Source organism: Phalaenopsis equestris, unplaced genomic scaffold (genome assembly GCF_001263595.1).
Source record: "Phalaenopsis equestris unplaced genomic scaffold, ASM126359v1 Scaffold000276, whole genome shotgun sequence".
Taxonomy (NCBI): domain Eukaryota; kingdom Viridiplantae; phylum Streptophyta; class Magnoliopsida; order Asparagales; family Orchidaceae; genus Phalaenopsis; species Phalaenopsis equestris.
Genome location: NW_018164718.1, coordinates 2,003,783 through 2,018,588, shown reverse-complemented (window position 1 = coordinate 2,018,588; position 14,806 = coordinate 2,003,783). Strand labels below are relative to the sequence as shown.

At 37.6% G+C, this 14,806-nt stretch overlaps 1 protein-coding gene across 1 annotated transcript in view; it reads left to right on the top strand.

Annotated features, from left to right (window-relative positions):
- LOC110024827 (CBS domain-containing protein CBSCBSPB1-like) overlaps positions 1–14,806 on the top strand; it is a 41,857-nt gene that overhangs the window by 15,086 nt on the left and 11,965 nt on the right. The window contains exons 2-7 of the mRNA XM_020724997.1: positions 13,301–13,469; positions 13,559–13,691; positions 13,775–13,945; positions 14,172–14,250; positions 14,333–14,446; positions 14,530–14,596. Coding sequence (XP_020580656.1) covers positions 13,301–13,469; positions 13,559–13,691; positions 13,775–13,945; positions 14,172–14,250; positions 14,333–14,446; positions 14,530–14,596 — 733 coding nt within the window. The remainder of the gene's footprint in view (positions 1–13,300; positions 13,470–13,558; positions 13,692–13,774; positions 13,946–14,171; positions 14,251–14,332; positions 14,447–14,529; positions 14,597–14,806) is intronic.

Genomic DNA, 14,806 nt, shown 5'->3' with positions numbered 1-14,806 from the left:
CATGCAAAACAAATGATGTTGGTTTATATTTAATTTTGGACTATCTTAAAAATCATTTAGCTAGTATTTTGGCTTCAATTCATTTTTTAAAATAGTTTATCATGAAGATTATGATTTTTGTCTGCCCTTTAGTTAGTGATCTTGTATTAGAGATTGGTTGCAACTTATAAGATGGTTAGAGTTCCATTTGAGCAAATTTTTGGCACTATAAGCCCCTTTTTAAGAGGTTCTTAACATTTCTCCTGATGGTTGACTAGAAGTATCCTTATCTCAATATTCGATTGGCTAATGGTCAGGAATCTTAGTGACTTCCACATTCTCCTAATTGTACTTTATGAAGTATGTAGTAGGCTCTGTTTTTGCCACAAACCTTAGATATAGTGAAGTTGTTGACTTTTGATATAACTTGTTGTTTATCAGCATATTGAGGGAGATTTTTTTGAATCTTCTTTGGTCATTTATGGTATACACATGGTTTGGCTTAGACTCCTATGGTGAATCTCAGGCACCATAAATGCTTCATATTCTGTTTGATTATTTTTTATTAAGATTTTGACACAAACGACATTTGTCTATACAACTCTCACTGGACTTTTTAACACCATCCTAATTAGGACTCTTTGAGCACTTGAGGTTCTATCCATGCATACCATCTGTAGTAAGTCATACCCTATGGTTTTTTTTTTTTTTTTTTTTTTTTTTTTTTGTGCCTCTAATAATGAAGTTGGCCAAGAAGTTGACTAGGGTTTATTCCTTAATTATTGTTCTAGGCGTGTATGAGATTTGGAATTTATTGACTTTTAGTGCCCATTTAAGTAGTCATCCTGAAAGATTTTGCTTAGATAGGACAAACTTATGAGTGTGACCTAGGAAAGCTCGACTTGTGGGAGTTTGGCAGTAGAGCCTAGTCAATTGGCAATTATGATCAAGGCAAAGGCGAGTTTTTTCATAATGAGGTAGCATAACTCGACTTCACACAACACCTTGCTAGTATGGTAGTATGGGTATTATTTCTACTTATCTTCTCGAATAATACTGAACTCATGGCTTCTTTGCCTACCCCAAAATATAACTATTTTTTATCTACTTGCAGGCTTTGTAGTAGTGGCAGTGATGATAATAGCAATTATAGGACTTATAGGTCTTCTTAGTGTTATAATTCATTCGAAACATATGTTGCTTTTCAAGATTATAAAGAATGTTGAACATATCTTACCTGTCTTCTAAATAAAAAGCTAGGCCTATTTTGCGGCTATTAATTTTTGTAGCTCTTGATAACTTTTAATGACTACATCTTCAGAATCGCTTTTGCTTTGTGTCAGTTTATCTTTTTCTCTTCAGAGATTAACAAATATCCCAATAATGTACTAGATCCAGTTTTGAAAAAGCATTTATGCATGCCAATTGTGCTGCATGCTGATTTTTTTTTTTTTGAAATGGCAATGGCCTCCTTGAGATCAAGTGTTTATTTGCAAAGGTCTTGTGCTCTTGATGAATAAACCTTAACGTTTTTTTTTTCTTTCTGTTCTTTAAAGATGAGATCCATCATTCACTAATAAATTGCCCTCGCATTTATGAGCCCGAATGCATGGAGTTGTAACATTACAAGTCGTTTCTGGCGATGAAAGATCTCTTTTTGGCATTGATCAGGTTTATTATTATTTAATGATGGATGGCAAAAGGCATCTGAGAAACTTGTTATCATATAGCTGACTGCAGAGTTGACTAGGAATCCATTCATGAGAGCAGGGTAGTTTTTTTCGCAACAGGCTAAATTCAAATTTGTGAAATTGACACACATTCTCTATTTTCATTCATATTTAGGATCATCTTAACATTCAAAATTCACTCTAGATACTGCACTCATTGATAAATTGAACTTTTAGTAATTTTTATACGTCATAATGGATTGGCTTGGCCAGTTTTGCGATGACTTTTAATTTTTTTCTTTACTACATTGAGCTTGTGGCAAGTGGCTTCAATGTCAACTTCTAACATCGCAACAACTGACGAGGCAAACATGTAATATTTTCGTTTAGAGTCAATCAAATCATTCTTGTATTCATCATGGAATGAGGAGCTGATGTTAGCAATGCTATTTATGTGCTTTGCTAGTTACTTATCCTATCACTTTGGAGTCCTTTAGTCTGGACCTCCCTAAAAACCTAAGTTAAGGGCAACTATACATTATATTCAACATTCAAGTAACATATTTGAGATTACAACAAGTTGCTTACCACTATTATTACTTGGCCTCCTACTAGAAACTTTATGATGACGTCATAAGTAGAGATGAGCCCACAGAAAGGTTTGAGCTAGGGGTGGTTTATTATGACATTATAGGTTGTTGGATCATTGATTATAATTAATTCGGTTATAGCTGTGTATTGTCAATCTTCTTTCCAGTTATTTAACAAAATAATCATTCATTTGGTTTCTCTTTTTCTTGAAAATTTCATGTAAGGGGTCTATAATCTAGGATAAGTTGATTCTTTTAATACTCATCTTATCGAAGTCACTTTTAAAGCTTATATTGACCTAGCTCTCCTTATTGATTGATATGCTTCCAATCTGGTTGTTAGCGATTAACATTTTGACTACCATCCATCATTGCAGGCATTGTCGTTTAGCGGCTTTTAGTTTCAGTGAAAGTAATAGGGACAACTTCAGTTATCAATGCTCATTAGTGGTTGTCGATTTTACCTCTCTTGACCGAAATTACTTGGAGCTAGCTTAGGGAACAACTTCTAATCTGCCTACGATGGTGGGCATAACCTTTGTTGTGTGGATTGCCATAGCAAGGACAGGTTCATTTCTATTTCCCTTCGTTAACTCATTTGGCCTTCATTTGAGTCATTTAAGATGAATTCTTTTAACTTAGGCTCTAATCAATTCTTTATCTAGCTTTTTGAGGTGATGGCATCTGTTTGTGTTATGTAGAAGTTGTGGTATTTATGGAAGGCACAATATTTGGCCATGTCCCATAGATAAGGATTGACCCTCATGAGTATCTTGTGTTTAAAGTAGTCTTTATTTTGAATGGCTCAACTAGCTCGACTATTTATACTCACAATGGAATATAGTAGGGAATTGTGAGTAAGCGACGGCAAATGTGACTTCTCTCTTTTCCTTCCTTTGTCGTGCCAATCATGTTGTGTCTGTTGTGGTTGGTTATGAGATTGTGGGGGGCGATAAGGTATTAATTGTGGGCTAGGTCAAGTAGCCTTTCTCAACCTCAGAAACATGGGGTGGCTTTATTCTCTTAGAAATTGCATCATCTTTTTTAGTCAATTAGGATCTCTTATTCAACTTTAAAATGATACTTCTATTTGTTATTGTAGTCTTCCACATTTCTGTGACTATTTGTGAGTTTGAGTAACTTAGCTAATATTCTCAGCTATTGTATGCCAAATGTTTAGCGAAATTACTTTTCAGAAACCTGGAATTAGAGTGGCCATAGTCAACTTTAGGTCCTTTTCCCAATATATCTCTTTGGAACTTGTCACAAAGTTCATTGGTGATTCACTAGGTACTTGTTTCATCTTTAACAAGCCTGCAAATTCTTTTGAGAGCTCTATGCTTGGTGCATTGAGTAATGAATATCCTTTTGAACTTGATGAAAGGTGTAATCATCTCAAGTGGTTGGTGGAACAATATCTAAGGGCATTGTAATTTCGAGTAGTGAAACGACAAATTTGAAATATGCAAAGTCTAAGTGCGGAATTTTAAACTTGCTAGGTGGCTTAGTTTTGACGACCCCTCTATAAAAAACATTTGTTAAGTAGGATCGTCTTCTCTCTTTTCGCCTCTCTAGTTGACAAGGTTTCTTCTTTGCAATCTAGGTAGTATACTTCATCAAGGGATGATAAAGCTCTAGCCTTAGAATTTTCCATTAGGATATTGAGTTTGCAGATAGTTCAGATAAATATACTATCGTAGTGGTCCTTAAGATATCATCCAAGTCTTCTTGGATTCTTTTTGCTATGCTTTTCTTTCATTTGTTTTAGTTGTCTCATCGTGATAAAGTCCTGTTTATTCCTAGTCACACAAACTTCTCTGATAAGATTTTCTCTAATGGTATCTCCTATATATTTATGTATGTCTTTTTAAGTTGGGGTATATATTTACGCTTACTATATTTTGCAAGATGTTAAATCTTTATTTATGTGTTTGTTGATTATGTTAGAATCTACTTAACATAGTGGAAGGTAGAAAGAGGAAGGAAGATGAGCTGAGAAGGAAAATACCAAAAAAAATGGGAAAATTCACCATCAAGCTCAATAAATAATAATTTTTAGGCTAGAGTACACATGTTTATGTAATCCTAATATTTTGAGACTTCATATTTATAAGTAAGAATTGAGGTTTTGAGCGTTACAGAAAAATCTATAGAATAAGTTGTGTATATATAAAAAAGTATAAAATATGGTACAAGAGATGTATAGCTTAAGGACTCGGACTTGGACTTGGACTTGTAGTTGGCCAATTGGCTTGGACTCGGGAGTGCCTTAAGTGAAATTCAGAGAGTAGTTCTCTAGGGTTAGGTGACTGTCTGGGTAGAGTTGACTAGGTGAGTCCGCTATTAGTTTAGGTTAGTCTTGAGCTTAGTGGATGATCCTGGTGTGTACTTTGTTATTGAGGTTACATTGGCTAGTGAGTCAACCTGCATCGAACATGGCTGATTAAATCTCTTGGGGCTCAATCAACAAATTCATCTCAAGCTTGGTTGCTGAGCTCTTTTTGAGTTTGACTTGATGAGTTCACTTTTTCATTATATTGGTCAGTCTTCTCGTGTTCGATGGAGCGAGTTCCACCACTGGTATATTTTAGGTTTAGAAATAACATGGATATATCAAAGACCATGAAATTCCATAGGAGTGTATAATATTCTTGTCAAAAATATGGGATGAGATTAACCAAGCTATAGACAATGACGAATTAATGCATGTCTAGTGACCTAATTACCATTCCTGATATTGTGGCCTTTTTGTAATTGCATTTTCTTAAGGTTTGTTGAAGTTAGCATAAATTTGGCTAGATTTATGCTTATTAAAATTTTATGGGGTTAATATTATGCTATACATCATAACCCTATTTTATTTGAGTTTTTTCTTGAAACTTACATAAATATTATGTTGTTCTTCTTTGAGAATGAAATGAATATAGGGTTTTCATTAGAGTTGAAACTAAGGTTTGCAACAAGCTAAAAGTGAGAGGACTTCTTTTTTGGATTCACCACATGAAAGTTACTATTAGACTAAGAAATTTTCTTATTGTTGGAGTCATTTTAGGAAATATATTCCATCCTACATCAAGTGATGCTGAAACTAGTAGGAAGAATGGTAGAACACAAAAATAAACTTTTATTAATATAGAAATATGATTACAACATGACTTAAGTAGAAAGTAAATACAATAATAGGAGAATCTCTAGGTTATGGATGTAAGAAGATGTTCGAAGGCGGTGGTGGCGTCGGCGGGTTGGTAAGGCGAGATAGGAGATGTCAGGGGTTGTTTGGGTAGTTGTGATGGTGTTTGGTTGGTTGTGGGTAGATAGGAAAGTAAGTTTATAGGGGTAGTATGAGTGGCGGTAGAGTGGTGGAGACTTATGGGGGTGGTAGGCAGTTAAGGGAGAGGTAGGAAATGGGATCAGGGAGAAAAGGCGAAGGAGGTTGAAAGTATAGAATACCACCTTGGAACATTATACAGCTGAAGCACTACCTGTCATCGGATACAACCCTAACAAGTGAGAAAAGACTCTACATAGGAGATTAGAAGACAACTCTATTTGAACTGCCTCTTACACACAGGGGACAACTATTTATAGCCTTCTACTTTTACACAAGGAAAATGGTTGGAAAAGACAAGAATAATCCAGAGAAAAATACACTTAGAAGAAGACAATGTGGAATACTCACGAGACAGCCTCCCTGATCGTGAAAGAACGCGGTCTCCTTCTGCCTTCATGCATAACCGCGAATGATCACAGATTTTGGACTGTAGAATCGCGGCTCGCAATCCTTCGCGAGGGATCATGGCTCCCGCGAAGTGTCGCGGGGTTTTGGCTCCAGCAGGATCGCCCTTGCTTCGAGATGCATACAGCTCTCGTGTTAGTATCTCGTGGTTGGGGAAGCTTCGACCTCTTTTGTCGATGCTCCAGATTCTTCAAAGTATGGCGCTAAATCGGTGACGTTGAATGTGGTTGAAATGTTGTAATCCTCATGCAGGTTGATCTTATACGCTTTGTCTTTCAGCTTCTGAAGTATTCTGAAAGGTTCATCTATTATCGGCTTCAGCTTTCCAAATGGTCCTGAATGAAATCTCTTCTTTTTCAACCAAATCCATATGTGGCCGCCTTCTTAAAACATTATTTTCTTCCTGGATTTATTTGTCTGTGCCTGGTATTTTTCGATTTTGCTTAGAGATTTCTTTGTTAACTTCTTTGTGGAGTTTCTGGATCTCGTGAACGCGTTCTGTGACATCCTTGCTGGTTTCTGAAGATGGCTGGAGCGACAACAATTAAAGTGGTTTGAGCGGATTTCGCTAGTACACAATCTCGAAGGGAGTTCGTTCTGGAGGTTGGAGAGTTTTGTTTCTGCTGAAATGACCTGCTAGTCCTCCGCTGTGGCCTTCCTGGACACTGACATCTCTTAGTGAACACCGGGGATTGCACAACTGACCCTGGTGGAACATATATCCATTTGTGCGGTAATATCGACCTGCTGGCTTCTTCTGACATTGCTCCTATATGTTTTGAAATTTTCATCTGTTTCATATAGATCTTTTATGGCCCCAAATCCCTCAACATGAGCCTGCATGGATGTGATCAATAGGTGCCGACGACTCAGTGCATCTGCTACACTTTCTGGCTTCTCGCCTTGTGTCTTAGCACAAACTGAAATGAAGCTAGAAATTTCACCCAGATTGCGTGTCGTCCTTTTAGTCTGCTCTGCCTGTTAAAGAATTTTAGGTCTCGTGATCTGTAAATAGTGTAAACTCGTTTGTTAATAGGTAATGACTCCAGTGTTTCAGAGCTCTTACTATGGCGTAGAATTCCTTGTCTTAGGTTGAGGTTTTTCTCCTGGAGTCATTTAACTTCTCACTGAAGAAAGCGATGGGGTATCCTTCTTGGCTTAGTTTTGCTTCAATCCCTACGTCGGAGGCATCACATTCTACCTCAACAGTTGGTCGAATTCAGATAGTGGTAGCATGGGTGCCTGAGTCACATTTTCTTTCAGTTTGTCAAAATTGCCTTGGGTTGCTCTATCCAAGTAAACTCTTACCTTCCAGAAATTCAGTCAGAGGGGAGGTGATAGTGTTGAAGTTTCTGATAAATCTTCGATAGAAGGATGCTAGTCCCAAAAATTATCTCAGCTCGATAAATGATTATGGTACGACCCAACTAATAATGTCCACTATTTTTACGGGATCCATTTGAATGCTTGCACTAGAAACGATGTAACCCAAAAATCATATCTGACTTGTCATGAAGTGACATTTCTTCGGATGGATATATAGTTGCTCGGCTCGCAATACCTCGAATTCGGTCTTCAGGTGATGCAAGTGATCCTCCTTCGACTGGCTGTACACTAGAATGTCGTCAAAGTAGACAACGATAAACTTTTCAAAGTGAGGTCGGAATACCTGGTTCATTAATCTCAGGAAGTGCTAAGTACATTTGACAAACCGAAAGGCATAACAGTGCACTCATAAAGTCCATCCCACGTCTTGAAGGCGGTCTTCCACTCATCTTCTGGCCTCATCTGTTTCTGGTGTTATCCTGTGCAAGTCGATGTTGGAGAAGATAGTGGCTCCATGTAGCTGGTCTTAGAGATCGTTCAAGCAGGGTATAAGAAATCGATACTTGATGGTAATCTTGTTGATGGCTCGGCTTTCGATGCACATTTGCCACAATCCATCTTTTTTAGGCTCCATCAGAGCCGAGACTGCAGATGGGCTGGTGCTTTGTCTGACTAGGCCCCCTTCTAATGAGGTTTTATACTTGTCATTGTAGTTTTTCATACTCAGGTCTTAATCTGTAGGCTGGTCTATTGGGCAATACAGACCCCTTAGTGGCGGTAATCCCTCTGGTAAATTGTCAGTCATGATATCCTGAAAGTCCTGTAGTAATGGTTGCAGTAGTGTGATACACCAAAAATATATACATTTTTAGACTCATATTTTATACTCATTTTTGGTGATATTGCACTTTAAGGGAAGATATTTTTCATGTTTTATTACAGGTTGTTGATTTTTAGGACTTGAAGCAAAAATAAAGCAAAAATGATGGAATTTGGAGTCAAAATGGAGCTTTAGAAGAAATGTTCTGCACCGACGGCTCCAGACTGGGCGCCAACGGCGCCATTTGACAGAGAACGCGGATTAATTAAATGACCACTGGCGCCATCAGTGCATGCCCTATTTCTAGAAGATTCGACAAATTTGGACGCTTTTTGAAAAGTTTTTGGATTCACCTATTGGAAAATCGACATTATGCTTTATTTAGAGCCGAAATTAATCAGAAAAGACCCTGCCCCTTCGCACTCTTCAACCGCTTTTCACTCTCTTCCACACTATTCCACATTCCCTACAGCCACTTAGAGTCCATTAGTCATTTATTTTCTTTATAGCTTTGAGTTTTTGTGGTGAGTTTAAGTGTAAATTCTTCTCTAAGAGTGTTGGAGAGGGAGAGAAGTGAGATTTCTTCTTTTTATATTTCCTAAGAGAGACTACAAGGGATTTGCTTTAAGAAAGAGTTTCAGATAAGTGTTGTTTGTTTATTATTGTTGTATGAACTTTCTTTTATGTATGAAATTTATGTTTTGTTGTATCTTTCTCATGAAGTCTGAATAGTTTCTTTTATCTTTCTCCCTACTCTGAGATATGGTGAATGAAGAGATAATTTGGATGTGCCAATGTTAAAATATAAAATAAATTGTGATGGTTTTTCAACTCCTTTCTTAATTTAATTTTCGATCTGACTAATTGAATTGTTAAAATATGTTGTGAAACATATGATCCGGGAAATGGAGTATGAGTTCTACAACAGAGTGAGAATTACATTTAAGTCCATGAAGGAGTATTTTCTTCATGGAATTAAGTGCAAATAAATAGAGAAATACACATTGTTAGGAGTAGAATTGGAGATTTTAGGGTGACAGACTAAAATCCCCAATTTGGTCTTAGTGTTTAAGAACTAAAGTGAGCGTTAGCCTTAAGGGGAAGGGAAGTGGGAGCTCTGGAGTGGGAGTCAGTATCCTCCTAGCCTAGCCATGAATTTAGGGACTAAACCTGAGATTAGCCAATGATTTTCTGTAACACTGAATCAGGGTAGAGAATTAAAATTACTCCTATTTGACACAGTACATATTTAAATCATTTATCTCATCTCATTTTATCAAAAATTCATTGTAGTAGAAAAGTTGTTTTTTTATATTAGAAAACTTCGTCACACAAACATAGTAGTCACTGTTTTAAACTTTGCATTTAAATTTTGTTAGTTGTTAATAATTTAGTTTTGATAATATCTTAAACATTCGAAATTAGTGACAGTAATTTCGTTTTATTTCTGTGAATTTTCTAGTTAAGTGTTTAACGTTCTTATTCATAAGATACCACATCAAGTTTTTGGCATCGTTGTAAAGTGTAGCCAATTTTATAAATTTTAGACAATTATATTTTCGAAAATCATAGTGTTGATACCGCTTTTTCCTCCTTGCTTCCTTTCAGAAGGCTTATGCTAGTGTTACATGAGCATCTCTAATGGACCACAGGAAAGTGGTACGAGGAACTAGTGTTGCCTCTATATCGTTCCCGCCGTTTGCATCCTTAGCAGGTAGAGAAATCCGTCGTGTTGAGTCTTGTGATCAAACTGCCAAGGCCTACCTAACAGAATGTGGCAAACCTCCATAGGAACCACGTCGCTCCATGGTTGTTCATGTAACTGGTCTTCGATGGAGAAATCAACTAGGCACTGTTGATCTACACGTATCTTGTTTCCCTTTTTCAACCAGATAAGGGAATGACCGGGAATGCTTCTATGTGTCCAATCCTAACTTTTTTACCATGAGCCTGGACATCACATTCTCGCAGCTACCACTGTTGATGATCAGACTACAGACCTTCCCCTTGACAGTGCATCTAATGCAAAAAATATTATGTCTTAGCCAAGATTGGTCTCGCTCGAGCTCGGACTATAGTATTTGTCGAATGACTCTTGCCTCTCCTTCGTCTCAGTGGAGTTGAAGTTCTTCTTCTGGGGTCTCCTCTAATTCCTCATCAACTTCCTCAACGATGCCTTGATCTGTGAGTGTGTGAGTGTGTGAGTGTGACGGTGCAGCTTGTTGGGCAGTTGGAGGCTATGTGACCGTAGTCATGGCACCGGAAACACTTTCTTGCTGGCACTGTATTGGAGGAACTGCCTTTCTCTGGCTTCCTCTCGCTCTGATCGACCCTCTCAGTCCTTTGTCCAATTCTGTTATTTCCTCCTGAAGTATCCTTGTTGGTTGTAGATGATTGCTTAGTTGAAGTTGATGATCTAAACGATGATTGTTGCTTTGTTTTGCTTTTGTTTTTCCACATTCAGGGCTACTGTCTGGACATCCCCCAACATCCAGTATGGTTGTAGTTGTACCACATTGCTAATGACAGGTTTTAAGTCTCCGAGATATCCGACTATCATGTGGTTCTCTAGTTTTATCAGCTCATACTTTAGCTGCAGGTGGTCGGATTGGGACGTGAAATCCCCAACTGGTTGATCTCATTACTATAAATTGTGGAGTTTGAAGAACATGTCCTAGCGATATTGCGGTGGGAGGTATTTCTTCTGCATCATCTTCTCCCATTTTATTATCTTCTCACTTCCTTTTGTCGTCCCATGCCTTTGTAGATCTTCCCACTATAAGGAGACATTATTCTTTAGTTTAATTGCTTGACTCGTTTGTCCTTTGGTACATCCTTATACTCGAAGATTTGTTCGACTGATTGCAGTCAGTTGATAAACTCATTGGGGTCCATGCCTCCCTCAAAATTGGGAGGTCCATCTTGATGCCAATATCCTTCTGACCTTCATAAGGGGCCTCTTCTTTTGGCCTCATTTGTATTGGATACCAAAATGGTGCGGCCTATATTCTTCGTCGCTGTGATCTTCCCTGTGGAGCAGATTAAGATCCTCGTCTCTGTGTTCCTCATGACTCTCTCGATCAAGGTCGAAGGTTCTCGTCATCTGATCCGGTTAGTCTCCGATTGCATATGATGAATTTCATGTTGGATCTCTTCCCGAGTAGAGTCTGATGTCTCTCTCTGCGGTGGCACGGCTAGAGTTGGGAATTGGAAGAAAAAAAAGCTGATGTAGGTGAATTGGGCAAGGGAGGATGTTGGGGAACTGTAAAATAAGACTATGGTCGAGCTAGCTATGATATCATATGATATTGGAACTAGTAGGAAGAACAGTGGAACGCAGACAAATTTTTTTTTAATGTATAAATAGGATTACAACTCGACTTAGGTAATACACTAGGAGAATCCCCCAGCTAGGGATGTAAGAAGATGTCTGGAAGGCGGTGGTGGCGTCAACGGGGTGTTAGGGCAATATGGGAGATGTCTGGGGTTTGTTTGTGTAGTTGTGATGGTGTTTGGTTGGTTGTGGGTATATAGGACAGTAAGGTTGTAGGGGTAGTATGAGTGGCGGTAGAGTGTTGGAGGCATATGGGGGTAGTAAGCAGCTAGGGGAGAGGCAGGGAAAGGGATCGGTGAGAAAAGGTGAAGGTGATTGGACGTTTAGAACAACATCTCAGAGCAGGATACAATCGAAGCACCATCTGTCGTCTGGTACAACCCTAACAAGTGGGAAAAGACTCTACATCGAAGATTAGAGGACAACTCTACTAGAACTGTCTCTTACACACAGGGGATAGCTATTTATAGCCTTCTACTTCTACACGAAAGGAATGGGTTGGAAAAAGACAAGAAGAATCCAAAGAAGAAAATACTTAGAAAAAGACAGTGTGGAATACTCGCGAGACAACCTCCCGGATCACGAGGGATAGTGGCTCCCGCGAAAGGCTGCAGGGTTCTGGCCCCTGCGAAATAGCCTCCGCATCAAAGCACATTCAATTCCCGTGATTAAATGTACCCTATTCGTCCTCCATCAAGAGTCAAGGTTCCTTTCCCCATTTGCTAACTATTTTCAAAGCAATGTTGTGCTTATGTTGCGGATCAATTACTTGCATGGTGTGTTTCATATCTATAGAAATTGATTGCTAGCACCACCCTTATCCGAGCAGCGTTTCTCCAACTTATGGTGGAAGAGAATGAAATGATCTCCTCTGAGTTCGATATATTTTTTTCCTAGAATTACACGCTATTCTAAACATCATTTTAACACCATCAATGGTTGTCTTCCCTTGCTACCTAATCTTAGAATTCTTTTCAACATCACCACTTCAAAAGATATTCAATCTGAGGCAATAAATGGTATTTGTAGTTTACATAGCTTTAACATGTGAGGCCTTTTACTGAAAAAACATACAAATTGTATCAATGGAAGCAAAATTTAGAAGGTATGCTCCATCGGATTAATAGACCTGAGATCAATTGTACGATATGCAATTTTTGTTAGGTGAAGAGTCATTATCGATCAATATTCTTTGAAGAGCAAATGGGTATCTAAATGTGATTGTTTCATTTATTTTAGATTTTTTTAAAGAAAGATGAAATGTGGATGGTGGCACAAGTTATTGGTGGTAAAAATGAAACTGTTTCTACAGTACTATGTGATAAGGGAGTAATAAAGAGACTTTATAGTTAAATTTTATGAAATTGCGTTCAGGTTACATGTGCTAATTGATGTCTTTGTTGGGTGATTAAAAAGGCAGTCATACTGAATGTGATGGAAGTATGGTAAAGCTAGTAATTGTAGATTGAGAAATAATTTGATTAGAAATTTTGCTGGAGTAGCACCTATTGAAGATAAAATTATAGAAAATAAATCTTGGTGATGTTGGTATATACAAAATAGGGTTGAAGATGAGCCAAAAAATAATGCGGTGAAAAAAGAACCGCAAAACGTGACAGAGCTATGAAGTTGTGCAACATGTTTTGCAAAAAGTATAGTTAAAATATTGTGTCGCACTCAAGGAGAGTGATTGGAGAATAATGCTACATAAAGGCGGCCGGGACCTATGAGGAGGATGATAATTATTTTGATTCTTAATTCTCAGTGAATCAATTTTTTTGCTGGTTGAATATAGTTTGTATTAAAAAATTTGACTAGGTCCTACTCTCCATTTTTTTCTTACAGGACTCATAGTGGTGAGAGATCTGTAAAGAGACTGCGCCTATCTAAAGCATTGACAATATCTGAGAATACAACCATTCTTGAGGCTTGTCGCAGGATGGCTGCTAATCGGGTTGATGCTGTGTTGCTAACAGATTCAAATGCTTTACTTTGTGGGATCCTTACAGACAAGGTTTTCAATGACTTTTTTTGTACATATTGATCCACAATTTATTTTATTTGATGTAGCAGGCGTTGGTTTATAATGTTCTTCTATTGAAGGACATAGCAACAAGAGTAATTGCTGATGAACTAAAGCTTGAAGAAGTACCTGTGTCCAAAGTCATGACAAGAAATCCTCTTTTTGTTCTTTCAGACACATTGGCAGTGGAGGCATTGCAGAAGATGGTGAAAGGTACGTATGTTTAAATATAACCTTCCGTTTATTCCTTCTATGTGAAACCTATTGAAATCCGAACGATATTGCTCTGTCTGCAGGAAAATTTAGACATTTGCCTGTCGTTGAGAATGGTGAAGTCATTGCTTTACTTGACATTGCTAAGTGTTTATATGATGCCATTGCAAGGATGGAGAGAGCAGCTGAGAAAGGAAAAGCCATTGCTGCAGCTATTGAGGGGGTTGAAAAGCAGTGGGGAACATCAGCTTCGGGTATGCTAATTTGTTGGTTGGCTAGAGGTCCTAATCCGAATCTGTTTGCCATTTATTCATCATTTGACCTATTGATTAATTTGATAGCAACACTTTAATTTGCTTTTTCTTTTATTGCCAAGGTGTCTAATATCTTCTTTACTGGTCCAAAATAATAAGAGTAAATTTGAACTATAGCTGATAAAAGTATAGTTTATTTGATACTTACTTTTTGCTTAACAACCAGCTTCCAATACATTTATTGAAACTCTTCGAGAACGAATGTTTAAGCCATCCTTGTCAACAATCATTTCAGAGAATTCAAAGTAGGTAATATTCATATGCTATATTTTTATTGATGGCCTTGCAAATTGTTTTATGAATCCTGATGTTGCCGTAATTTATCAGGGTGGTGAAAGTTTTACCAAGTGAGTCGGTATTAATTGCTGCCAAAAAAATGCTTGAACTGAAAATGAGTTCTGCGGTTGTGGTAGTTGATGATAAGCCTCAAGGAATATTGACGTAAACTATTCTTGTTTCATGAATATTTCCAATCATCATATTTTTATGGGTAACACTCATTATATGATTTTATTTTGTGTCAGTTCAAGGGATATTCTAATGCGTGTAATTGCCCAAAATCTCACTCCGGAGTCAACCCCTGTGGATAAGGTTAACTTTTGCCACTTTTACTGATTACTTGAGTGTATTCTCTTTCCTTTTGTTGCGAAATAATCAGTTCTATTTCTATTTCTACAGTTTGGTATGAATGATTTTATTAGTCGGTATTTATTGGTCTGATTTGTGATTGTTTATTTTCTTTGTTGATCAAAAAATCCCAACTAATCATATCGAGCTGAAAAATTAATTTTGATTTACTTG